The 24,762-nt window shown below is 45.4% G+C and overlaps 9 protein-coding genes across 9 annotated transcripts; 4 read left to right on the top strand and 5 right to left on the bottom strand.

Moving 5' to 3' along the window:
* Positions 1 to 1,382: 1,382 nt before the first annotated feature.
* On the top strand, positions 1,383 to 2,493 carry F4822DRAFT_434285 (putative zinc-binding oxidoreductase; the record flags this gene model as incomplete). The annotated part of the gene is made up of 2 exons (XM_051461984.1): positions 1,383 to 1,533; positions 1,625 to 2,493. The coding sequence occupies 2 exons, from the start codon at positions 1,383 to 1,385 to the stop codon at positions 2,491 to 2,493; spliced, it is 1,020 nt and encodes a 339-aa protein (XP_051310123.1).
* Positions 2,494 to 2,924: 431 nt separating this feature from the next.
* Positions 2,925 to 4,653, top strand: F4822DRAFT_419535 (reticulon-4-interacting protein 1, mitochondrial precursor). Its single transcript, XM_051459615.1, has one exon. The coding sequence runs from the start codon at positions 3,126 to 3,128 to the stop codon at positions 4,161 to 4,163; it is 1,038 nt and encodes a 345-aa protein (XP_051310122.1). The 5' UTR covers positions 2,925 to 3,125; the 3' UTR covers positions 4,164 to 4,653.
* A 356-nt stretch (positions 4,654 to 5,009) lies between these two features.
* On the bottom strand, positions 5,010 to 9,176 carry F4822DRAFT_67626 (3-hydroxy-3-methylglutaryl-CoA reductase). Its single transcript, XM_051463840.1, has 3 exons — positions 9,004 to 9,176; positions 5,670 to 8,906; positions 5,010 to 5,610 (listed from the first exon to the last, which is right to left on the bottom strand). The coding sequence occupies exons 2-3, from the start codon at positions 8,846 to 8,848 to the stop codon at positions 5,211 to 5,213; spliced, it is 3,579 nt and encodes a 1,192-aa protein (XP_051310121.1). The 5' UTR covers positions 8,849 to 8,906; positions 9,004 to 9,176; the 3' UTR covers positions 5,010 to 5,210.
* Positions 9,177 to 10,766: 1,590 nt separating this feature from the next.
* On the bottom strand, positions 10,767 to 12,201 carry F4822DRAFT_419530 (pyrazinamidase/nicotinamidase). Its single transcript, XM_051459614.1, has 2 exons — positions 11,901 to 12,201; positions 10,767 to 11,844 (listed from the first exon to the last, which is right to left on the bottom strand). Exons 1-2 carry the CDS (start codon positions 11,958 to 11,960, stop codon positions 11,221 to 11,223), a joined length of 684 nt encoding a protein of 227 aa, XP_051310120.1. The 5' UTR covers positions 11,961 to 12,201; the 3' UTR covers positions 10,767 to 11,220.
* Positions 12,202 to 12,417: 216 nt separating this feature from the next.
* Positions 12,418 to 14,195, bottom strand: F4822DRAFT_438866 (FAD/NAD(P)-binding domain-containing protein; the record flags this gene model as incomplete). Its single annotated transcript, XM_051462574.1, has 4 exons — positions 12,418 to 12,519; positions 12,694 to 13,025; positions 13,094 to 13,404; positions 13,480 to 14,195. The coding sequence occupies 4 exons, from the start codon at positions 14,193 to 14,195 to the stop codon at positions 12,418 to 12,420; spliced, it is 1,461 nt and encodes a 486-aa protein (XP_051310119.1).
* A 1,176-nt stretch (positions 14,196 to 15,371) lies between these two features.
* On the bottom strand, positions 15,372 to 17,441 carry F4822DRAFT_434279 (MFS general substrate transporter; the record flags this gene model as incomplete). The annotated part of the gene is made up of 6 exons (XM_051461983.1): positions 15,372 to 15,524; positions 15,578 to 15,853; positions 15,930 to 16,584; positions 16,641 to 16,973; positions 17,033 to 17,109; positions 17,166 to 17,441. 6 exons carry the CDS (start codon positions 17,439 to 17,441, stop codon positions 15,372 to 15,374), a joined length of 1,770 nt encoding a protein of 589 aa, XP_051310118.1.
* A 236-nt stretch (positions 17,442 to 17,677) lies between these two features.
* F4822DRAFT_419463 (uncharacterized protein) lies at positions 17,678 to 20,743 on the top strand. Its single transcript, XM_051459613.1, has 5 exons — positions 17,678 to 18,129; positions 18,215 to 18,286; positions 18,371 to 19,141; positions 19,202 to 19,488; positions 19,538 to 20,743. The coding sequence occupies exons 1-5, from the start codon at positions 18,014 to 18,016 to the stop codon at positions 20,419 to 20,421; spliced, it is 2,130 nt and encodes a 709-aa protein (XP_051310117.1). The 5' UTR covers positions 17,678 to 18,013; the 3' UTR covers positions 20,422 to 20,743.
* Positions 20,744 to 20,903: 160 nt separating this feature from the next.
* On the top strand, positions 20,904 to 22,172 carry F4822DRAFT_67244 (Ctr-domain-containing protein). Its single transcript, XM_051463839.1, has 3 exons — positions 20,904 to 21,217; positions 21,287 to 21,744; positions 21,812 to 22,172. Exons 1-3 carry the CDS (start codon positions 21,038 to 21,040, stop codon positions 21,867 to 21,869), a joined length of 696 nt encoding a protein of 231 aa, XP_051310116.1. The 5' UTR covers positions 20,904 to 21,037; the 3' UTR covers positions 21,870 to 22,172.
* A 138-nt stretch (positions 22,173 to 22,310) lies between these two features.
* Positions 22,311 to 24,316, bottom strand: F4822DRAFT_438862 (heat shock protein; the record flags this gene model as incomplete). Its single annotated transcript, XM_051462573.1, has 4 exons — positions 22,311 to 22,463; positions 22,521 to 23,782; positions 23,853 to 24,148; positions 24,246 to 24,316. 4 exons carry the CDS (start codon positions 24,314 to 24,316, stop codon positions 22,311 to 22,313), a joined length of 1,782 nt encoding a protein of 593 aa, XP_051310115.1.
* Between the last annotated feature and the right edge of the window lie 446 nt (positions 24,317 to 24,762).

Raw genomic sequence — 24,762 nt, 5'->3', positions numbered from 1 at the left:
GTAGTGTCGTAACCATAGACCATCATCAACAGGGGTTTATCCCCTCGTGTTAGTGTATGTGTCTCGACAAAACGTTTTCCATCAAGACGCAATCTACATATTTTTGTTCCCAAGTATCTACCTAGGTAGAGTTACCTAGCTAAAAACGGCAAGTCCGTGAAACAACCTTCTAGGTAACATAGTAACGGAGATAGTAGGGGAAACGAATGGTGAATGGTCACTGAGAAAAAGAATTTTCTTTTTTTTCTGGGCTGAGGTTGCAAGAAACGGAAACAATGCGGCAAGTGGCTTAATGACTTGCTCTATTATCAATGGGCCATAACCATGGGTAGACGCGGGGCACGAATCGGTAAGGATGGGTGTGGTGGATGGGACTTACGGGAATACCAACTTATCTGATGTATCCCACCTTAAAGTCGTCCCCTGACCCATAGTAAATGTCACCGTCCATCTTTCTGCCGCGTTATATCCGTCGCACGGTCACGGAAATAAGAAAATTATAATAGATCTATTACTATCCACAGCCAGACAGCAGCAAGTTATCACGAAAGACATAAATATTATATTACCAACAATTACTACGAATTAAATACGTTCGTGTTCAGTATTGCAGTTTCGCAGTATCGCAAGTCATTGCTAATTCCTTCGAATTGGTCGAGTAACCCATGCTGGTCATCAGATGACAACTATTACAGTGTTAGAAAAGTCGGATGTAAGCCGACGATCCATGAACCACGATCTATAACCTATCGGTTGCGGTTGTCAAGTTAAGGTTAGTTGCGGAAGCCATCCATCGCCATGAAGTCTTGGAATCGTCTTTACTCAAAGTAGAAGAAAGCTAGGAGTTATCAAAATCATATTGTGGACTTGATTTCTTACTTCCGTGCTCGGAGATAATATACCTAGGTATACAAATTGACCCTCTAAACATAGTGTAATGTTCGGTGATACATATCATAAGTATCATCATCCTTCGGCCGCGTCTCGCTTAGGATATTACAATTCTATAGAGAAGCGAATAGAAAACAATCTTAACCCGAACCTCGGTATCTACCTAAGTACTCAGGTACTCCAAATTCCAATAAAACCACATTGAGAGATGACGCTGTCATTAATACCATTAATACGCATGCATACGTCAAGACTAATGAGTTTGCTGCGTAATCCCTCACTTTACCCACCTCCACCATCCATACAAACATACCCTATCTATCTTCCAATTCTCTTACGACAAGCTAAAGAGAAGCTAGAGAAATTCAAACTGAATCGTTAGATACCAAATAGGGCATCAAGATAGCCCCAGATAGAATAAGATTAGTTCAGACTTAGTTACGATCACGAAATCAATACACGTTACATACGGCAAAGTTCCATAGGTCAATATGCAATCGACTTTACCCAAGACTATGCGAGCGGCGGTTTGCACCGCTACCGGACCATCATCCGTTCTTAGCATCCAGAATATACCGTTGCCGACACCGCAACCGGGCCAAGTGTTAATTAAGATCTTAGGTTTCGGCATAAATCGAGCTGGTATGTTACGCGTTGTCGTATCCTCCTATCCGACCTATCCGCAAATCTGCTATGGCATAAGCTAAGCTTCCGCCGCTAACCCATATGACAGAACTATTCACGCGACAAGGCCATTCTCCAGGTATTGAATTCCCGCGCATCATTGGTATCGAATGTATAGGCACCATCGCAGCATACCCCACCACAGCAACCAGTACACCCAAGCATGCCGTCGGAACCCGCATTGCTACTTGTATGGGTGGTCTCGGTAGACAGATTCCGGGATCCTACGCCGAATACACGTGCGTATCCGAAACTAATGTCCGACCTATTCCGACAACGTCCTTATCCATCGCCACCCTTGCCGCCCTACCGGAGATGTTTCAGACAACTTGGGGTTCCTTAGTCTCTGGCTTGGACCTTAAATCCGGTGAAAGTTTTCTCGTCCGTGGTGCTACGAGCTCCATCGGACTCTGTGCTCTACAGTTAGCTCGCAAGATTGGTGCTAGTCGTATCGGAGGGACTACTCGAAATCCAGAGCGCGAGAAGTTACTACGAGATAGTGGAGCTGACGAAGTCTTCATCGATAAAGGTGAAATCGCAAACGATGTGGCCCAGACCTCCAAAGGTGGCTTCGATAAGATCCTCGAACTCACCGGTACTACTACACTTCGAGATTCTCTCAAATGCGCAGCACCAAAAGGTACGGTCTGTATGACCGGGATCCAAGGTGGATCGTGGGAATTGGAAAAGTTCATACCAATGGGTGATCTACCGAATCGTGTGCGACTCTGTGCATACGGAGGTGGTCCAAATGATTTGATGGCTCTGCCTTGGGAAGAATTAATCCGTGACATTGAAGATGGCAAGATTAAGATTCCAGTCAGAGAGTTTAAGCTTGACGATATTCGTAAAGTCCACGAAATCCTAGAGTCAGGTGGCGGCGGGGCTAAGATGGTTGTGGTTGTCGCAGATGAGTAGCAGCAACAGGCATGCTCGAGCATTGAAAGCCATACCAGCTAATTAAGGGGATGAAGATTCCAAGACAAGAATGTAGCCAAAACAATGAATCAAGGAGCTAAAGTACAAGTTGAATAACACTCCTTAAGGCCATGCGTCATTCTAGGTACCGGTAGTATCCCAAGAGATCCTTAGGAATTTCGAAATGCCAGGCAAGCAGATATTCCACTGATAACCACATATACGTAGGTGCGCATCGAATATTGATCCCTTCTACTTTAGGCACTTATGTGGGCATTGAGTACTCAACTTCCATTCACGAAGGAGTCAATTCATAAGCACAACAGCAAGACATTCAAAATATTAATTAAATCTTTCAAATCTTCCAATACTCCAACTATTAATTCATGCGGACATTAAAGATAGTACCATTTATCGAATTATATATTGGTGGTGTATTCATGACGTCATGAAAATTCATAGATACCTCGGCGTTATTGAAGCTGTTCTGGTTCTGTTTTAAGCACGCCATTAATAACAGCCCACTTCGAATGCTACAACCATTTTCATGTCACTTTCATATCTACACCTACTGAAGGTCATTTAGACATTCACTTCCAATGATTCTCTAGGGTATATTACATCAAAACAGAATGTCCAGCACGTCCCCAACCGATCTCAAAGCCATGAAGGCTTGGATCTACAATTCAACGAGCGGCGGATTACAAAACAATATCAAATCAGTCGACGATGCTGCATTGCCATTCAAACAACCATTTCCAGACGACGGAATCCTTGTGAAAGTCCATTACAGCGCTCTTAACCCAGCCGACTACAAGTTCCCCGAACTCGGCCTTGTAGGACGCGCTGTAATGCCCACTCCAGCATCGCCAGGATTGGACTACTCAGGTGTTATCGCACAACTTGGTAGCGCCGTAGAGGGTTTCAAAGTAGGCGACAAAGTCTTCGGTAGGATTACACCAAACAGGTTCGGCACGCTAAGCGAATACGTACTTGCACGGGTGAGCGGATGCGCGGTGTTACCCGAGGGCGTGTCCCTTCAGGACGCAAGCTGCATTGGTACCGCCGGGCAGACAGCCTATCAATGCATTGTTCCAAACGTTCAGAAAGGGGATAAGATATTCATCAACGGCGGCAGTGGTGGAACCGGCACATTCGGGATTCAAATTGCGAAGGCAATTGGTTGTTACGTGACGACGAGTTGTTCAGGGAAGAACGCAGATTTCTGTCGCAATTTGGGAGCCGACGGGGTTATCGACTACACCACAGAGAACGTCAGCGAGGTCCTAAAATCTAAGGGCCAGGTTTACAAGCTAGTCGTTGACAACGTCGGTAGTACGCCGACAGATCTCCATAAGGCTGCAGATCACTTTCTTCTCCCGGATGGCAAGTTTGTGCAAATTGGTGGCCAGTTCACTCTAGCCGATATAAACACTATTTTATCGAGGCGCTTCTTGCCTTCGTTCCTAGGAGGCGGCAAAAGGAAGTGGGAATACCTCGTTACGGAAGACAAACACGAGCAGCTCGAACAAATCGGGAAATGGATGCAAGAAGGCAAAGTTAAGGCCGCTATAGATGAGGTATTCCAATATGAAGATGTACCGAAAGCCTTTGAGAAGTTGAGACAGGGGCGAGTAAAGGGAAAGATAGTAGTCAAGGGGTCGGTGTAAGGTGGGAGATGAGGAAGGTATCAATTGAAACGAGAATCTTGGGATTGAGGTAACATATTAATGATTCAAGGTCTACAAATTATGGGAAGGTTAATCTTTCGACATCCATAGCCACAAACGAACAACAGATATCATATCTCTCTGCTCTACCTAAAATAATTTGAGTATGGAAAAAGAAAAGGGACATGGCCAAGGCCGATGGATGTTGCATCATAGAAGTATATGAGTTGACCCGGCATCCTGTACTTCCGGTAATATGTCGCCGAAAGAATTGCGCATGCGAGCGTGGAGATAGCGGTATTTCCAATGGCAAAACGCTGGTAAGATGGTATCTCGGACGATGGTACGGATCCAAATGTGACGAACGTGATAGACTGTAGCATCAGTATTGGAATATTCTAACTGCGCTGTGTGAAAAATGGGAAATAGAACCGCCAGAAGATTTGCGCGAAAGCGACCTTTGAAAGTTGGTCCGGTACTGCTAGGCCTCACAATCAATTCATCTGAATGAACATAGATGAGTTTCATTTCGAGTTGTCTATTGATATTATATTATTTATACTGTTGTAGGTGCAATGGCGTGCTCTATCGAGTCTGTCGTACAAAACATCTTAATAGCCATTACCAGCTAACAAATTTATGTTAACGAGTAATCATCCTCTAGGGTTTTGTTGGGTACCCCTTTCTATACCTATCTAATGTTTTATCTCTGTTTAATGTCATGGCTTAGATACCCAGGCTTGCAATCGCTCGCTAATATTTTATCGCTTAGTTTAACGTGCAGCTTCGTAAATCCCTCCACGTTCCAATACTTCCCCCCAAGGAATGAATTTCAATAAATGCGCAGTAGAGGACACGATTGAATCCCCAACCGAATTTGCTGGAAACTCGCAAATTCAATGTCCCAATTGGCTTCAGTTTCATATGGAATAACACCAAACTCAAGCTCGTTAAACGCCTGCCGTAATGCGCTGCTATGACCGAAACGGAATATATCATCCACACATGCCGCAAGCACTGTGACGTAAAGAGTAAGAGAGACAATATTTAGCGTCTTGACGCAGCTGCTCGATCGACGGCGGCGGGGCTCTTCATAGCCTTCTCCACAGCACTCGTCATTGCTAATCCAACAGGCGTCATAGTACCGCTAGCAACAGGGGCTGGTGTAGTGGACCGTGTTGGAGGAGCAGATCGATTGTGTGCCATGTGTGCCTTAACCAAGTGACCAGCGGCAAGAGCACTACATAATGAAAGTTCACCCGCGAGAACAGCCGCTCCGACAATGCGAGCAAGACGACGAGCGTTGTCTCCAGGATTTGTCGGATGAGATCCCCTAACACCAAGCATATCAAGCATGGCACCCTGGGGTTCAAGGATAGTACCACCACCAAGCGTACCAACTTCGATTGACGGCATTGAAACCGAGATCTGAAGTGATCCGCGTAGACTAGCCACAAGTTAGTATCCAATATCCGTCGAGGGGAATTAATGTGAACATCAACTTACTTCTTCATGATGGTAATACAGTTAGCACTCTCAACAACTTGTGCCGGGTCCTGACCAGTAGCGAGGAAGACTGCAGCAACGATATTGGCCGCGTGGGCATTGAAACCACCGATAGAGGCAGCCATGGCGGATCCAATGAAGTTCTTAGATATGTTGAGCTCCACAAGACTGTCAACATCACTCTTGAGAACTGCCTTAACCACGTCACCGGGGATGATGGCCTCGGCAACAATACCTTTACCTCGTCCATCAATCCAGTTAATGGCAGCAGCCTTCTTATCGATACAATAGTTTCCAGACAATGAGACAATGCTCATATCCTCAAAACCACCTTCAGTAGCCATAACATTTAAGGCGTGCTCGACACCCTTGGAGATCATGTTCATTCCCATAGCATCGCCGGTAGTAGTCTTGAATCGAATGAAAAGATTGGTTCCTGCGAGAGCCGTCTTCATAGTCTGTAAACGAGCGAATCTTGAAGTCGAGTCAAAAGCTCTCTTCATGACAGATTGGCCGGCCTCGGAGTCAATCCAGAGTTTCGCGGCACCTGCACGCTCGAGCGTCTCAAATTGCACGCAAGGTCCACGGGTCATACCATCGCTAGTCAATACCGTTACAGCACCACCGCCAGCATTGATAGCCTTGCATCCACGGCTTGCGCTAGCGACGAGCACACCTTCTGTAGTTGCCATGGGGATGAAGTAGCTCTGACCGTCTATAACAAGAGGACCAGCTACACCCACAGGAAGGGGCATATAACCAATGACGTTCTCGCAGCAAGCACCGAGGACACGTTCCCAATTGTAGTTTTCGTACGGTAGCTGGGATCTATCCAGAAGGCCAGTGAGTTCTGCTGTTGCTCGGGTCCTTGCGATGATGCTTCGGCGAACCTTGACAGCTCGTGTACAGTCCTTGAGAGATTTTTCCAAGGCATAACCGGGGATCTTGCCCTTGAGAGATAGGGCGACAACCTCTTCATCAGACATCTCGTGTATTCGCTTAGCTGCTAGCATCTTGTCTAATTCAGCAGGGGATCTCATAACTGTAGGCGATTTCGGGGGCTGAGGAGGTCGTGGAGCTTGGGTAGTACTCTCGTCATCAGTATAAGCGGGAGTGATGGGCCGATCAGGTATCATTTGTTCTGGTTGTTTGGATTGCATCTCCCCAAGAGGCAGGGTTGCAGATTGTGTATCGTTGAACCTTTCAGCTTCCGCAAGCTCTTCAGGATTGATAGGGTGGTCAGGGAGGTTAGGGTCTCTAACACTCCATCTAGCGACGTTGAACAAGTATCCATTGAGGGCAACACTCATAGCTAACGCAACCACGATCCACTTGGATAGAATCGGATCCTCGAGACTTGTGAGGAGGCTACCAACCATGCGACCTCCTACGCCGTAACCGTGAAGCTGAGAGTAACTACCACTGTAGCCATTCTGTCCGTCTCCCGAAGTAACAGGAGGCTCTGCGTAGTGAATTGAAGGAAATTCCAGTTCGTACTTGATCGGGGTGAGGACAGTAACGACGGTTGGCCTCGAGTGGCTCTTAGCGGTGAAGAGAATTTCGTCAAGCCCGTTGGATGCAACCTTGAAAGGGTCGAGAGGCGGCGAGCTGACAACGGCGCCCAAACCACCAGACCACGAGACAACGCTCGAGACATCCGAAGTCCTGAAAGGGATCGTGCAAAGATTGGCGACATTGATACCGATGAAACCAGCAATCATCCAGAACTTGAACTTGGGCACACTGCTGCTTTCAACATTCTTGCCGAAAAGGGGCGCATCAGCCGCGTCCTTGCCACCTTGTCTAGGCCAGTCGCTGCTCTTTGCAACATTCTCTGCAACGCGGCGGCTAACACCATCATCTTCCAAGGCCCTTCGTAGCTCGACATGTCGTTTAATGCGATTCACCTCAAGCTTGATGCACAAGATAGCAGTGTAAAACGTGAAGAGTAAAACGCAATCGAAAAATAGGATCCAGGCAGCCAAGAAACAGAATTGCTGTAGACCACCTTGTACACCAGAGGCAGCACCGGCGACGAGAATTAGAATTTCTATGGCGTAGTCTCGAACGATCTCAAAGCCCTTATCCTTGATAGCGCGTTGTACAGCATAGTGGATAGTGCTGTCTGCAGGTTTCTTGGATTTGCCGTTTTTAGACTCCTCTTCCGGTCTTCGATGCTCTAAAGCGTGAGACAATACAGCCCTCGTCAAAGCAATGTTCTTCTCGAACCCGATTGTGACTACCAAGAACGGTAGGCCTTCAGATAAAAGAACCACGCTGATAGGGACACCAAGCTTAGTTGTAACGTTGAGTCCAAATAAGAAGGCGAATGTTGACGAGAATAACACACTGATGGCTAGCCAAACATTCGATCCCATCTTTCTCATGGAAAGAAAGAGGGATACGAAAGTTAGATGCATGGATAGATATCCAAGCACCATGATGATGATGTCGAGTGTTTCCGCATTCTTGATCAAATCAAGGAACTCAGTCCAAGCATTATGAACCCATCGTGCCACACTGCCTCTGGTATAACCTTTGGCAACCTTCATTATCCACATCTTTTGTTCTTCTTTGCCTAGCTCTGTCTCGCGCGATTCTTGTACGGGAACATCGTTGGGGATTTCCTGTGCCGCTGCAAGGAATTCAGGCGCCTCGTTATACTTGATGGCGAAAGCTAAGGCACTGTCTTGGGAATAGGCGGTCAAAGGATTCGAGGTCGAAGGTAGATGGGTAACGCTTAGGTTCTCGGGTAATGGTACTATGTGGTGTAATGGTGCGGTCTGTGGCGCGTCCTCGGAGGATTCGGGGAAAACTAGAGTGACGAGAGCGAGGTGCTCGGCTTCCTTTGGTATTGTGGAATCCGAGTCGAAGCTCTGCCACTTCCAAGAAGTTTCGGGGCCAGTTCGCAGGCTCCTACTTCCTTCGGTCAAGGAAGACCAATCGGCCTTCCTTGAGCTCCTTGTTACATCTCGAAGACTTTCTTTTACCACACCAACGTATGTAGTACTTGCTAATAAAGCGACGATGACGATAGTGTGGATCGGGTGTGAAGTAGCGAGCTTGGAGAGGAATTGAAGGACGGGTGTAATTCTCTTGTTTGCCTTGGATGGTGGGACGGGTGTCTCGCCGGGCTGCTCACCGCGAAAGCGGGAGGGAAGAAATGAAGAAGCTATCATATTGATACTATCGCGAAGGCATTGGCAGGTATCGAATAACAGATAATATGGTCGGTGACTAAGGTGGAAAATCCATGGATTAGTTCTAATAATCCTGTCTTGTGTTGGGAATTAGGTATAGACTGATTAGCTTTCTAAAGCCATGTCTTTCGTACCTTTTTCTATTTCAAAAAAAAGTGTCTCGGAATATACAAGGCTAGTACACCGACAGGGGAAGGGAACAGTCAAGATGACTTCGCTGACGAGGAGATTCCCTTATAATAGGCAGACAAGGTACATATACAGCCTCGTGCCGTGCTGATTTGAATCGGACGAGGGCGGTCAAGACGAATTGACAAGAGGAACCGCTAGACCTTCGTTGACGAACACAACGACAAAAGGTAAGTTTTGACGAAGAGGTGCGTACTAGAGAAAGAATCAAGTCAAGTTCAAATCAAAGGGGGGAGGGGAGGAGGGAAGAGTGAAGAACGAAGAGAGTGGGGATTATTATATTTGTTATTGATTATTCTTGTAATTATTAGGTAGAAAGAATATTTTTATTTTATTATCGGTGAAGGGTTTAAGTGATTAAGTGATTTAAGTGCTCAGGTGAGTAAGAGGAATTGGGATTGGAAAGGAAATTTCCAAGGTTCCTTCTTTCACTTTTCCTCTCTTACCCCCCTAAACCTAGTTGACTTTACTTCCAAGCTAGCAGGCTAGTACATACCTAGGTATACTACAACTCTACCAGGGCAGCTAGGTACCTAGTCGCAATCTCAGAATTTAGGGGATCCACTACACCGCCGGTCTACTGCATAGAGTACCTCCACATAGAGTACCTAGCCAAGTAGGTACTGATAGCACCGCCTTATCGATTAGAATAGTTTCCAATTCGAGCTGGATCCCGGCTAGGTACCAAACTTAATGCTCAGATGGACCCCGGGTTACATAACCTTAATGCCCTCAGCCACCCCAATTGTGGATATATCCTCTTCCTCCGATCCTCCGATAATAAATTACAACTTTTAATCGTTTTGTACTTTTATATTTTTATATTTTTTATTTTTTTTACTACATACTTTCAGCTTCAATGCGTCTATCTTTCATTGGCTATGATATGTTGTGTCAAACTTTTATCAATTGGTTGGGAGTACAATTGATCTGACTTTGCCAACAGCTTAGTGGGAGGAAGGTTTAATGGGTTGGGTTACACGATGCAATTCAATCAATTTTGATCCATGGAAATTATTCTTAGGTACCTAAGTACCCAATAATATCTAATGACGTTACCTAAGTACTTTGTACAATTCCTCCATTGAGGAGTTGAGGAGTTGAGGGAACGCCAATGACGACTAAAAATGCGCCTACCCGTCAATGATCCATTTGTAAACAGGGATGTCCCCTCTGTTTCTATTCCAAAATTTCCAGAGTCTTCACAGGAAATAAGGAAATAAGGCGGGGTATTTCTTCATCGGTTAGGTGGAATGGGTCTGAGATATCAAGTAATATCAAGTAAGACACGGATAAAAAGAGCGAACAATTGAAGAGATAAACTTGCACATGTAAGAAGACCAAATCTAATTCTTAAGTGGGAAGTGTGTGTGGAAAGGACAAGTTCGTGGGAACGAATGGTTACCCCCCACGCCTTACATATGTATTTAATGCGATCCATAACTGCAGTGCAGTGTCACATTTCCCAAGGACTTTATAGTTAGGTATGTTCAGGGTCCAGCTAGCCAACGTACATTAACTATCCATGTCTTTTGAGGCGAAAACCAATGGTATCTCTTCCCCTTGAAGAAGTCCGGACCATTATGGATTTGAAGCTACTCCGATAGGATACGATAGGATACCACATGGGTACGGGGGATACAGCAGGATCAGAGAGGCTGATAGGCGGATTACTTAACAAATCCATCGGTTTGATCCTAGGCCACTGAAAAAAAAAAGATCCAGAAACTCGGACGGTGACGGAATGTTACTTTACGTAGGAATGGTATGCTTTGTCCTTTGTATATACCATGTACAAGATATACCCAGGTAACCCTAGTAAGACACTTATATTCGCATCCATCGCGTTTCTTGCCCTTGTGTCCATGTGTTGTATCCTAGACATGTGTGTCTTGGTATGTAAGTGTAAGTGGCTTGAAATGACAGTTTCTCATGCCCTGTGATCCCCATAAGCCCGTTGCCGGTTCCTATCGTACGAGTTAGATATGTCATAAGACGGCGCTTGCTTCAATAAAGTAACTCCGGACTTGATAATGTCCTACCTACCTACCTACATACATGAACACAAACTATTGAACGAGTAATAAGTAATAAAACCGCAATCACTTATCTTCTCTGCTGAGTAGAAACCACCATCCTCGGTGAATTATAAGCTTACTCAGCTATTGCGCCGTCATCAATCGCCGTACTTCCGGCCCGTCCATGCTGACAATTTTGACTCCGGTAGCCTCGATTTCCTTCTTGCATTCCGGCCAAGCCAACGCGTCGACTGGTCGGGTACACTCCTCTACCAGGTATGTTTTAAATCCCTCTTTAGCCGCGTCAATTACTGCGTTCTTGACGCAATAATCCGCCGCCAACCCCACCACGTACACATCCGTCACTTGCTTTTCTTTTAAGGCCTGCATAAGACCGCTATCACAAATACGTGGGGAAGTGAAAGGGTCGTAGAACGGGCTATACATCTCAACCCGTGGGTCCGTGCCCTTCTCTAGAATCGTGTCAAGCTGGCCGATGTGTAGTTCGGGTATTAGCTCGGCTCCTGGAGTGCCCTGCACGCAATGAACTGGCCATAATCTTGATTCATAGGTCTCAGATTCGTTGTGTGGATTCACGATGGTGACAAAGTCCTCAAACGGAGATTTGCCTTTGTGATTTGCGGCAAACGAGATATGATCAGTTGGGTGCCAGTCTTTGGTCGCAATCTTAGTCACAAAAGGTGAGGCTAGAAGCTTATTGATCAACGGTGTGATATCACGGCCATTGGCTACAGCAAGTGAACCATTCTAGTCGTCGTCAGCTTTAGATTTCGTCATTGGGTAAGCCACAAGATAAGACTTACCGGAGGGCAAAAGTCCTCTTGTAGATCTATGACTATCAATGCTGGTCTAAAGTTGGGCATGTTTGGCGTTGGTAATAGGCTTTCGTTCAAGAGCGAGCGCAACACAACTAAGCTGACTCCGGATTAGATGGGTCTTATTGGATTATGAAGAAACAGAGGAGGTTCTCTTTTAAAACATAAAAGCCTTCAACGCATGCGAAATGTTTGCTTAGGTAGCTGTACCTGGGTAGATACATGATGACAGAAGATTCAGATTCATCCGATAAGATAACATTGTACCTTTCACTTGGACCCCTCTACATTTTTAAAAGTAACAGGTACATCACCATAACCCGGGGATTGCGGGGAATACACTTCCCCAAACTTTATCTAAATGTCTCGGGATATGCACCTACTTGGATGTATCTGAGCAATGTTATACATTTTATACATTTCGGAATTAAATAATTATACAATTTACACCTTTCCCGTCTTTTTCTTCCCCTTCTTCTTTCAAAACGACACAATTTGTGATCAATCATTCAATCTTCTTCGATGGATACGTATATTCCATCCCTTTTGTAACGCTACCAAACCAAAGCTTTGCGTGATCATATACCGTATTCCTACGTCCGTACCACTGCCACAGAAAATTAGCTATTGTTCACATTTCGATTGGACGAGGGGGTTAAGGATGGGGCTGGGGCTGACAACAAGACATCACGATGCCACGACCTACGAGTCCACTATGCCGAAGAGCATTTTGAGGGGAAAGCATAAACGAGGAGAATCAAGTCAAAGAAAATAAACCTACAGGCGACTTATCTGTAATCCTAGGCAGCCTACTCTGCGCTGCTACGAAATAGGTCGAGCTATGCCCAACCGCCGGCTTAGACGAGGAAAGATCCCCATTCGGATGAACCGGCACCACCGATATGGCGCCGATCTTTTTCATATGCTTCCAAATTTTGATGGCTAGCTTCATATTGGCAGCAGCCCCATGAGTCCAGGCGGTTACCGTATATCCGATCGAAAAGAAACAATTCGGTATACCGGAGAGCATCGCCCCTCTCCATGCGAATGTCTGTCCGATATCGATGGACTGGCCGTCGACTGTGGGGAAAAGACCTCCGAGAAGATGAACGTCTACGATTTCCAAGGTTAGTGACCCATACGGGATAACCCCCACGAAGCAATCGAAACAAGTCACTTACGAAGGCCAGTAGCTGTTACAATGATATCCGCCTCGATTTTCTTCCCTGATTTAGTCACGACACCATCCTCAGTGACCGTTTCGATATGATCGGTGACGATATCGCAATTATCTTGTCGCAAGGCTTGGAAAAAATCACCATCTGGACATAAACCTATTCGTTGATCCATTGGCGGATAAGTAGGATTGAAATGGACATCAGCATCGATGCCTTCCGGTATTTCTTTCTTCATCTCATGCATGATAATCTTCCTCGCTACATTTGGGCATTTCACACAGAAATAGGTGAAAAGAAACTCTTGAATGAGAGCCCTACAAACACATTAGCCAACAATTATTCGTCAAAGCTCTATCGCAATGCTGAGGTTGCGACATAGCGTTACATACAACCACCAGTTTGTTGGGTTAGCGACGCGCGTCGGGAAATGCTTCCTTAGCCATTTGGCAATCGGATTCGACGCTGGAAGACTCATAACGTAGGAGGGACTACGCTGAAGCATCGTCACATGGCTTGCCGTCTTAGCTACCGCAGGCACCATTGTAATGGCGGTAGCACCAGATCCGATTATGATAACTTTTTTGTTGGCGTAATCAAGATCTTCCGGCCAGAATTGTGGATGCGCGACCGTGCCTTGGAAATTTTCAATACCTGGTATTTCAGCCTGGAGCGGTTTGGCATAATCGTAATATCCTGTGCAGCTCACTAAGGCCTTCGTTCTATATTTCTTGGCGACACCATCCGCGAGGACTGATACCGTCCAGAATTGGTCTTCGGAAGACCAGTCAACCGCGGTAACCCGAGTCTTGAACTGAATCTTCTTATCAATGCCTTCATCCCGCGCGGCATCTTCAATGTATTGCCGAATAAGATGTCCTTCGGCCATATCTTTTTCGTGGATCCATGGCCGCCATGATAGTCCAAACAAGGTGAGTTCAGAGTCCGATCGCACACCCGGGAATTTGAAGAATGACCAAGTACCGCCCACCTCATCTCGCGCTTCTAATATCGTGTACGAGCAATCCGGCAACTCGTTTTGCAATCGATACGCAGCGTCAACACCAGTGAGTCCTGCTCCTATGATGATGAAGTCGTAATCCGTCATTATACTTTGATGATAACCTGAACCTAGAACTATGAATTATGAATTATTTTCCTTTACCATTATGATAAGATTCTGACAGATAAATCAGATAAATAGGAAGTTCTTGAGTATTAGTAACCGTTTGAGAATTTATGCCACACTCCCCGGTCCCGACATTTCCCCCCTTGCCTTGCCTCTAGGTATGGTAATCTTAATTATTGCTTGAAACATACGAAGTATCTAATCCTGTTACGGTAACCACCTAGCGTGTAAGAGTGCTGCACTCAGACTGAACACTCAGACTAAAGATGACGATTTTTTTAGTGGACAGCTCGCAGATTCGTCCATTCGTACAGATTATACCGAGGGTATTTCCGTAAGTATTCTTAGAGCCCGAAGAATACACGTTATCATCACTGACAATTCCGAGGGTAATGCCTTCTTCTCTTCTCTTTTTTCTTCTTTTTCCTTCCCTTTCCTTTCCTCAATTTAATTACTTTAATTAGTATTTAATTGTCTGCGGCAGAGACACCTAGGACTCCCTGCTAGTTCGGATAGCTCCGCTAAATAGACAACAACGTCAGTGGTTTTGGTAGTGGACTAGTGCGAGGGTCCAGACTTACAATACACCTGAATTAGAGGGACTCTTCCTAGTGTTAGAGGACCCACGATTTAGCAACTTACGCACGAATCCCCATTTGCACGCTATAGGATATAACACAAGAGTTAAGAAAAAGAGTAAGCATGCTATATTAAATGAGAAGCTAACTGTGCCGTCTCGAATCCATGGTCATAAACACTACTGATCAAGAGAAAATGATCGACGAGAAAGCCTACCGAACCCCACATAAATGGTTTAGGGTCAAGGTGGATCGTAAAGGGGTAAACATACTCCATACTCTCGTAAGTTAATACCATCATCCCAAGAAAAATAACATGAAAACCTTTGCTGACATTGGAATTATCGAATTAGGAAGAAGAGAAGAAGTCAAATCGACCAAGTGATGTTAAAAAGGGAGGTCATGTGATCGACCATTCGTAGGATCTATATCCCTATTACCCGACGCCTAACATGAAATAGTTTAGACATTATATGCACCTAATCCTTCAGACAAATTGATTAAATCGCCGTCGGAATCATCCGGCTCAATATTCAAGCTAGAACACACCCGAAGCGTTTCTATATCGCAACAATTCTTATGATTCTTCTTTCGCATCGGTTCTTGGTGTCGCTACCCCGGCATCATTCTTCACCTCATTTTCTTGCTCTTGTTTGACGTGCTTTAGATTTTTCCATCCCATACCCCAGCTACTTACAAATGCACAGCATGCCGCTGCAAGTTGAAGATACTAATTCACTAATTAGCAAATGCTAGCTATGGTACTACCGACCAAACACTCACGAATACGTAGTTAATCGCTTCATTGTAAGCTAAGAGAGCTCCTTGCAATTGATCCGGTGGAATTACCTTGGCTATATCCGTTACGCCGTTATCGATCAGCAAGTTTGGGTCAATACTTGGAGCAAATTTCTGAAGAGCTTTTGCTATTGAAGCCGTAAAGACGGTCTTCGCCAGAGCCGAAAAGATCGCACTACCGAGTAATTGCGAGAACATAGCATATGCTGTCGCTATCGACGCATCTGCTTTAGGGACGTTGGCCTGCATAGCAGTCACAAGCTGAATTGATATGTCTATCAGTACTATGTTCTTCCAACTTGAAAACGAGTAAGGGTAGGAAGACAATATCAGTTACCTGCTGTAATACGAAGCCTCGACCCGCTCCTAGGAGAATTTGGTATCCTATTATCTCTCCTTCCGAGGTATTCGGAGAAAATGTCGATGTCAAACCAGCCCCGATGGCTACTAGTGCGTTACCTCCAATCGTCTCTGGTAGATAATAACCTGTCTTCTGGACGAGGGCCCCAGATACCACCGATGCAACAAGTTGAGATAGTATTAGGGGAAGAATCATTACACCACTTCGCAATGCATTGGCACCCTTGATAGCCTGAAACCATACGGGTAGCCAATACAAAGAAGTAATGGTTCCTCCGCTCTGCACGAACGACGTAATGGTAATCATTATGTTGATACGATTGCGCAATAGCCGGGGTGGTAATAATGCCGCCTCTCCTTTATGGGCAAGCCAAAATCCTAAGACCCCGAAAGTCGCCACACCACCGCACATCAGCCCTATAACCGTCGCCGAATTCCAAGGATATTGGGTACCGCCCCATTGGACACCTATCAAGAACATCAGGGACGCCGCGGCGAAAAAGACGAAGCCGACAAAATCGATTTCAAGGACACGCCCTATTAGACTTGTTCGTTTTTCGGTAAGCCTTGACACCGGCAGTCTGACTACGAAGACGAATAGAAAGATAACCAGACCGCCTACTGGAAGATTACTAGGGGTTGTCAGCTAAATTTATGACGCTGAGAGACGTGTGTGGGGTCGACTTACATATAAAAACACCAACGCCACGTTATTCCCTGCGTTAGAGCGCCACCGATTAGAGGACCGATAGCCTGGCCCACGGCAAAACAGCCAAGTATAATACCATTCAGAAAGGATCGTTTCGCTATCGGAACGGAGGCTGCGACCATGGTAGATCCACCGTTCAGAATACCAGAACCTCCTATACCACTAATCGCTCTTGCGACGATGAGCATCTTAGAAGATGTCGATAGAGCAGCGAGTAAAGATCCGAGTTCGAAGATGGCCACGAAGGTGATAAACACGAGTTTGATCCGAAACGATCTATACAATTTCCCGACGAATGGAATCATAACACAGCTATGGGTAATCTATCAGCTCAGAGTTCTTAACGAATCCTTGGTGGCCATTAAACTCACTTGGTTATCAAGTATGCCGAAGAGTACCATCCAACATCATCCACGGTATTAAATTCGGAAGTAATCGCGGGAATTGCCTACCAGCAATGTAAGCAAGGACATTTACTTCGTAGTGTTTCGGGTTCTTCCTCACAGTTGATACGGCGGTAGCATTGAAAGCCATCAAGAGAACACCTAAGGTAATAGAAGCCATTGAAATGTAGAAAGGCCATCCGCTCAAAGGTGAGGGTTTGGAGACCTCATTGCCATCATCGTTTTGATGGCTCCCTGAGGGAGTAGTATCAATTTTGTTGTTGTCGCTATCACCAGGATTCGTCTTCTCTTGATTGGTTTTGGAATGTTCGGTGCTAATTCCCAACTCGACATCTCTCGCTTCGAGGCCACCTTCGGCTATCTTCTGTGAACCCATCGGTAAAGATGAAGGGAAGACCATGTAAGTTATCTGCTAGTATCTTTAGTCGATGGTCCCTAAGGAAGATATATCAATGTCAGCCTTGAGGCATATCGTCCACCAGTAATATCGAGACATAGTAAAATTATTTATATGATATAATTAATACGGTAAATAAATCTAGCGTATTATAATGGGAGAATCCCAAAAGACCGGTAAGCCTGTAAGAAACCGATTGTTAAGAATTGTTATTACAGAACTTGGATGGCACAAGCTGGCCGTTCGGGATTTATCTTCAAAGTCCGTTCTGAGACATGTTTTCCTAAGTTACATTTACTTGTAGAGGTAGTAATTATGCTAGTAAGTCTCCGCTCATACAGGCTGTTTGACTAACAGGGATTTAGTACCCTAAACATAATGAATTTGCTGTGGAGTTACGGAGATCGGGGAATATTTTAAAACTCCGTTCCTCTCAGGCATCAAAGTCAACAAGATTCTTTTACTTGCACTGGCGGTTTAGATCAAGAAAGTCCGCCGGCGATTGAAATTTTGGACCATCTAAAATATCGATATTTCGTCTAAAATCGTCAATGGATAAGTCGAAAAGTGCTAATATAGCTAAATGGGGGGCTGCGTGTTCGGCGTGTGCCATCGCAAAGGCCAAGTGTCTGAGGTCTAATGACCGACCTGGTACTAAATGCGATAGGTAAGCCATTTTCTATCTTCAACCTACGTAACACTGCATTCATCTTGTGGCACTCTACTGATATTGTATATGACGTATGATTTAGGTGTGAACGTTTAGAAAAAGATTGTCTTGGACAAGTACATAGACCAAGAAAGAAGCGACAAACTAGACCCTCGTGAGTACTTCCAGCTTCTCAATCCCAAGGAACCTTTATACTTGTAATCATTCATCGGTCCGACTCACATGTCTTGTGTTACAGTAAAACAGCCCAGCTTGAAGAAAGATTAAATAGTCTCGTGGATTACATCAAATCTAATAACTCGGGAGAAGTTCCCGCTTCACTAAGTCGACCTTCTGAAGTTAGACAAGCTGCATCATCCCCGGGCGGTTCTGAAGGGACAACATCATCACAGAGTCAAGGAGAAGTTTTAGGAAACCCACCAACTCAAGCCTCTGAATGTAAAATTGCTCTCACGGGGACAATACCAACTTCGTACAATGTCCATGCCCCTCGAGTATGTGTCTGTCGTTCTCAAGCGGGTGAGGCCCTTATCCCGTTCGAAACGGATGAAGCCTCCTTGTCGACGTATACCAATCGATTAATGCCAAACTACCCCTTCGTTATAATTCCACCGGGAACCACCCCATCTGAACTGGCGCAAAAACGTCCACTCTTATTTACTACAATTCGCATGGTCTCATCTTATCGGAATCTCAAATCGATGAGATCCCAGAAATATTTCATACTAAGACAAATATCCGAACAAATGTTAATGCGTTCAGAACGGTCTCTGGATATTCTCCAATCCATTCTATTAGTCTTAGGTTATTATCACTATCACTGCATGATACATGCGCAGATGAACAATTTGATAGGATTGGCGAATAGTCTAGTGGCAGATCTTGGTATCAACAAGGATCCCGATTCATACGAAAGGACAAGATTATTGGTGTCGCATGTTGAAGCCCCACGAGCTAGAACGAACGAAGAGAAGAGGGCGCTTTGCGGGGTTTGGTATGTTACGTCGATGTAAGTGACGATATGTTTTAATTGCTTCTGGGATGAGCTATGCCACTTACACAGAAGCAGGGTTGCGCTCGCATTTCAACGGATTGATCCACCTAAATATACCGCTTACATTGACCAATGTGTTCGAGAGCTCGAAGCTGAAGGAGAATACGAAACTGACTCGCTTCTTGTTAATTTGGTCCGTATACAGCATCTCTCCGAACGCATCGCTCAATTGCGTTGTAAGGACAATACTGCCGACGATCTAGCTGGTGCTACTCGCGCACCTACGAGTGTCTATTCCAGCATGTTTTATACCGAGTTGGAAAGACTAAGAGTTTCATTACCCCCAAAACTAGCATCTAATGGTACTTAATCACCATACCACTCAGAATCCTAGCTGATGGTAATTGATAGGGCTCATAATATGTCACATAAACACGGCGAAACTACGCTTATGGGAACCACCAAGAACCGAAGCAGCACTCCTAGAGAAAATATCAAACTCGCTAGCATCCCTATCTCTAGACTCGACATCTTCGCTCGATGTTTTCTACCAATCCAACGCCGCGCTTAAATCCTGGTTTGAAGCATGGTTAGCCATCGAAGTAACAGATTATTTCGTCCTACCTATGCCTATATCCGCGCAACTCATCAACGCCGTGATAATGCTAGCTCGGTGGTCCAAGCTATCATACCCCGAGCGCAAACCCTCTCCTATTTCCACCACTACCGCTCAACCGCAGATAGTACGGAACGACCCGGGCTGTAGCGGTGCGGCAATGGTACCCGTCCCAGCAGTCAGTACAAAAGAAATTGACCCCGCGATCCCAGCTGCAGTGCGTACTATCAGAGCGCATCTCCTCTCGCAACCCGAACTTCAAATCGACGTCTCGGGGATTCTACAAGCAATGGTGGAGCGCTTCGAACACGCGCGCGACATTAGCGAGGGGCAAGGCGATACCGTATGGGAGAATGACACTTGGGTAATGGCGGCCAAAAAATTGCGAGGTACACGCTTGAAGCTCGAGCGATGGGCTGAATTAGTTACCGCTGCGAGCAGCGAGAACAGGCGGCCTGAATCATCGACAGATACTAATACAACTGGAGACCCGAACCTCGGGAGTGGCCAAGCCGTGGAGGGACATTGGCCTATTGGCCCCATTGGAGTGGCACCTTTCCCTGAAGATTGGAGTCCGGGGGTCTTGTGGGATAATGATTTCTTTGAAGGATTGGGTATGGATCAAAATTTCTTTGATGGGCCTGGGGACTATGGGACGGCTGTTTTGAATAGTCTCTAGTAGACATCTTTAGGAAGGGTATGTTGAGCGTGGCGTCGTGCGTTAATGTGTAATGAGTAACTTACCCCATTTGCCTATTTATAAGTATCCCTTGTTATGTGGAACACTCAAATGGGTATAAGGATCATGGCCACAGTATTGGGAGACTTCGAACCGAGCTTCGGGTGAGGTAATAGCGGGTACCTGGCCTTTGTAGGCACTTCGTAGGTACCTAGGCAGGGCGTAAATGCCCATAAAGCAAACCAATGCGATATTTTCGCGTATTAGACCGAGACGAGTGGCCCTAGAGGGATACTCTTTCTTTAAATCCAAAGAGACTGGTTATTTATAGCCTGCCAGAACAAAAGATTCATATAGTGGTGCGATAGCTTCGGAGATATCTACCTAGGTAGGCAGTACATGGGGCGTATAGAAAACCCGATCCCTTTATCCTAAATGATGATGACTGAATAGTGGCAACAAAGATAATATTGGTTTCGAGCAACTTAATACTCCCTTCTCTGTGTTTGATCGTATTTTTAGCCTTTCTATTATAGCTTACGTCCGTAAGGAATCCTCCAATTTGAATTTAGTTAACAGACTCATCACCAAGTAATCAATTAAACACCAATCAACTATGGATGGAATGTCGATGACAATGTCAATGTCAATGGGGCCTGAGTCCTCATCTACAACACAATCAACATTCAGCTCTACGGCACCGACTTCTACTGCAGGAGTAGGAGGTTCGAATGATATGGGAGGCATGGGTCAAACGGGAAGTATGAATACAATAGGCGATAGCTGTAGGGTTTCAGTAAGACGTTCGCTTTCATTCTCGTAACTGATACATCGTGAATTTTTGCTAACACGTTGATGGTTTTAGATGCTTTGGAACTGGGAAACAATTGACGCATGCTTCTTATCAGAGTCCTGGCAAGTTAAATCGAGGGGTGGTTTCGCAGGTTTATGTATCGGTGTTGTGCTTCTCGTAATCTTGCTTGAGTTTTTACGTCGAGCCATCAAGATCTACGATCAATCCCTGGTTCGTCAACACCAAAAAGCTAAGGAAGCTCTCGCCGCGACAGCTGTGAATAGCTCCACGGATACGGCCGATGGGGCGCTTATTGAGAAGGAACATGGTCGAACTATCGTGTCATCACCTCCTATTCGGCCTAAAATATGGCAACAGGGAATTCGTGCCTTGTTACATACGCTACACTTTGCCCTGGCATATTGGATTATGCTACTCGCCATGTACTACAATGGATATATCATTATCTGTATTATAATTGGCGCCTTCATTGGTTTCTTCATATTCCAATGGGAGAATATCGGCCCTCGGTAAGTCTTATCTCTCTAGAATTGGTATGGAGAATATGGGAGAAGGCTAACGTCATTCAAATGATAGAAATGGTACTAGCGATGGCATTGGTATGGGAAGAGATGCTACGGGCTGTCATGGTTGAGCTGTAGCGTGTTGAAACTACATATGTACTAGATTATTAGAACGGGGTAAATACGTTAACGCACACTGGATGGATATACGAGGATATCAAATATTCTTCGAATTTGACTTTATTATGAATTACGATGGATGGTACGATCAGGCGGACAACTTTGAGTAACATAGAGCGTAGGTATAAGCATATAATTAGGGTCGGTAAATAACTTGCTTCACGATAGTCTTAAAAAGGCGTCGGGATTGAATAATTAGCATCAATTCATTAATGTTCATTACATATTCCATCCGTGCATTTTCAACGCCCTAAACGTGAATCGCAATACGAATACACCTTGGTAGAAACTGACTATGTTGTAGCAGCTAACGCATTGACTACTTAACTGTCGCGAATGATACCTGTAATAACCTATTCGCGAACCCTTGAGAATGGTTTCTTCGTATATGCTCATCGTCCAACCCGAATAACACCAGCCGCAATTAGCTTCTGAATGTTAGAACGCACGTTGGGGTTGCGCATGTGCTCCTGTAGAGCTGCCGGGTCGGATTGAGCCTGTTGAAGGATGGACTGCATGACTGGGTCTTGCATGATACTCATGATCTAAAATACGTGTTAGTCATTGTCAAAGCATGGGGGTCGAATAAATTGATTACTTACCTCCGGATCCTTCATCAATCTCTCTCTTGTCTGGTCCTCCGTCTCATTCTCACGGGCTGCGTACATAGCCTGTAACGCCTTCTGTTGTTGTTGCTCGATCTCTCGTGAGTTGGCATTGTTGTAGTGTTCGCTATCAACTGTAGTGGCGTCGTTGCATGCATCGATACATTTAGAGTAGTCACGCATGCCAAAGAAGATCTGTGCCTTGCGAATGTATGCCCTAATGAACTTGGGGTCCTTCTTAATGGCAGTATTGCAATCCTCGAGGGCGCTGGGGAATTCAAAAAGCTTGACGAAGGCGGCCGCACGGTTGCTGTACCCTCGAGGGTCTTCCGGAGCACGCTTGATCATCTCAGAATAGGCGCTAACGGCACCGGGGAAGTCTTGCTCCTTGAATTTCTTGTTACCCTCTTCACGGGCCTCTTCAGCCTTGGCGGGGTCGACGTAAGCCTTCTTAGACTCCTCAATCTTTCGACGCTCGGCAGCGCGAAGCTTGTTTACGGTATCGGGGGTTCGGTGCTCGGTCAAGGATTTCTGGTAGTTCTCAATCGCGGCGGCAAGGTCTCCTTGTTTCTCGTATGCAGAACCAATACGGGCGTATGACTTAGCGATCATCTTGAAGTCGGCATATATCTGGCGACCCTCTTCGATAGCTTTGGTGCATGCCTCAATACACGCTTGGTAGTCTCCCTTTTCGAACTGAGCGGCACCCAAGTTGTTGAGGTAGGTAATATCCTTGTGCAATTCCCAAGCTTTGGTGTAGTGTTTAATGGCTTCGTCAAAGTTACGTTTCTTGTAGTTTTCGGTGCCAAGCGCTTTCTCCTTGTCGGCCTCTTCCTTGGCCTTCTTCTTAGCTAGCTCTTCCTCGTCGAACTCGGGCTCCGGTTCAGGTTCGGGGGCCTTGGCTGGCTCGGGTTGGGATTGAGGTTTGGGATCTGCGGGAGTAAGATCTGGCATTTCGACATCTTCCTCGGCTTCCTTAGCGCCAGAGGAGGAAGCACCAGCAGCACCTGGCATGCTATCGGGACCCCCCATTTGCATGTCAATGCCCATCAAAACTCCTAGAACTTGAATCATTCGGGGATCAGTGAATAATTCTTGTGTGTTGTTAGGGTTCTTCTGTATGGCTTGAATCTTTGCGATGAAAGACGGGTCAGCGAAGTAACCACTGGTCTTGGGGTTGCTCATCAGCTTCTGGAGAAGGTTAGGATCGTTAAACATCTTGCCAAGTCCTCCAGCAGGATCACCACCCAGGCCACCACCTAGATACAGATGTGTTAGTATAATTATTATATACGACTCGGAGAAGTTAATTAAATCATAAAAACTTACCATCTTGCTCTATGGCTCTCTGAACGGAGGCAAGTGAGCTCTTCAATCCTGCGTTGTTAGGGTCAAGCTTGAGACCTTCTTCGTAGGCATCACTTGCGCCTATGAGATCACCAGAACCGTGCAAAGCAGCACCCTTTCGTCCCCATCCTCGAGGCCAATCCGGCTTGATTTCGGTGGTCTTCTCAGCATCCTTTAGGGCGTTGGCCCAATCCTTCTTAGAAGCATAAGCAGCAGATCGGTTGCTGTATAAAATGTGGTTGCTTGGATCGATTGAGATGGCTTTGGTGAAAGCCTCACTAATGGTATTTGGTTAGTTCCATAATTCCCTGGAGACTTGGAAAGTCATAAATGCATATGTGAATAAAAGGATCCTCAATATGTTTATAAACTTACACAGCATCGTCGAATTTCTTGTCGGCGATGGCCTTGTTGCCTAGAGCCTTAAGCTCATCTACAGAGGCCATGGTGAAGTAGATACTATCCCACTCTGTTGATGATATGAAAGAAGAATTAATTTTGATTTATAATCTTTTCTTTTTATAGAGACAAATTTCAGATGAGAAGAAAAAAGAATTGTTGACTTCAATGTTGATTATTAGAATGGAAAAGGAAACATGCGACTTGAGAATTGAGAACTTGGGCGATGTTTTTTAGGGCTGAATGCGTTGAATTCGAGAGCTTTCTACGCTTTCTACGGCGGGGCTAAGCAAATCGCTTGGAGCTACCTGGTTGCCCATACACCATACATCGGTGGTAAACAGCTATATTTCGCCGATGGTAGCCACTATCTTATGTCATCAAGTACCTATAGCGTTTGCACCCATACAAATTTAGTGAGTTAATCGACTGAAAGTACAAATCATAGATCTCTGTATCCACTTTAGTGGGACGATTTAAAAAAGCAAAGCAG

The sequence above is a fragment of the Hypoxylon trugodes genome (assembly GCF_022578975.1).
Source record: "Hypoxylon trugodes strain CBS 135444 unplaced genomic scaffold F4822scaffold_10, whole genome shotgun sequence".
NCBI lineage: Eukaryota > Fungi > Ascomycota > Sordariomycetes > Xylariales > Hypoxylaceae > Hypoxylon > Hypoxylon trugodes.
Note: the sequence above shows the minus strand (reverse complement) of the source record. Positions and strands in the feature narration are given on the sequence as shown.

Excerpts from the sequence above, each read along its gene's own strand:
- F4822DRAFT_419530 (XM_051459614.1), bottom strand. The coding sequence starts at position 11,960 with ATGCCCAACTTTAGACCAGCATTGATAGTCATAGATCTACAAGAGGAC. Across the intron at positions 11,845-11,900 it reads AAGAGGACTTTTGCCCTCCG|AATGGTTCACTTGCTGTAGC; the intron begins GTAAGTCTTATC and ends GACGACGACTAG.
- F4822DRAFT_419463 (XM_051459613.1), top strand. The coding sequence starts at position 18,014 with ATGGATAAGTCGAAAAGTGCTAATATAGCTAAATGGGGGGCTGCGTGT. Across the intron at positions 19,142-19,201 it reads GTTTGGTATGTTACGTCGAT|GGTTGCGCTCGCATTTCAAC; the intron begins GTAAGTGACGAT and ends ACACAGAAGCAG. Across the intron at positions 19,489-19,537 it reads CCCAAAACTAGCATCTAATG|GGCTCATAATATGTCACATA; the intron begins GTACTTAATCAC and ends GGTAATTGATAG.
- F4822DRAFT_67244 (XM_051463839.1), top strand. The coding sequence starts at position 21,038 with ATGGATGGAATGTCGATGACAATGTCAATGTCAATGGGGCCTGAGTCC. Across the intron at positions 21,218-21,286 it reads GCGATAGCTGTAGGGTTTCA|ATGCTTTGGAACTGGGAAAC; the intron begins GTAAGACGTTCG and ends TGATGGTTTTAG. Across the intron at positions 21,745-21,811 it reads TGGGAGAATATCGGCCCTCG|AAATGGTACTAGCGATGGCA; the intron begins GTAAGTCTTATC and ends TTCAAATGATAG.
- F4822DRAFT_419535 (XM_051459615.1), top strand. The coding sequence starts at position 3,126 with ATGTCCAGCACGTCCCCAACCGATCTCAAAGCCATGAAGGCTTGGATC.
- F4822DRAFT_67626 (XM_051463840.1), bottom strand. The coding sequence starts at position 8,848 with ATGATAGCTTCTTCATTTCTTCCCTCCCGCTTTCGCGGTGAGCAGCCC. Across the intron at positions 5,611-5,669 it reads TGTATTACCATCATGAAGAA|TCTACGCGGATCACTTCAGA; the intron begins GTAAGTTGATGT and ends ACTTGTGGCTAG.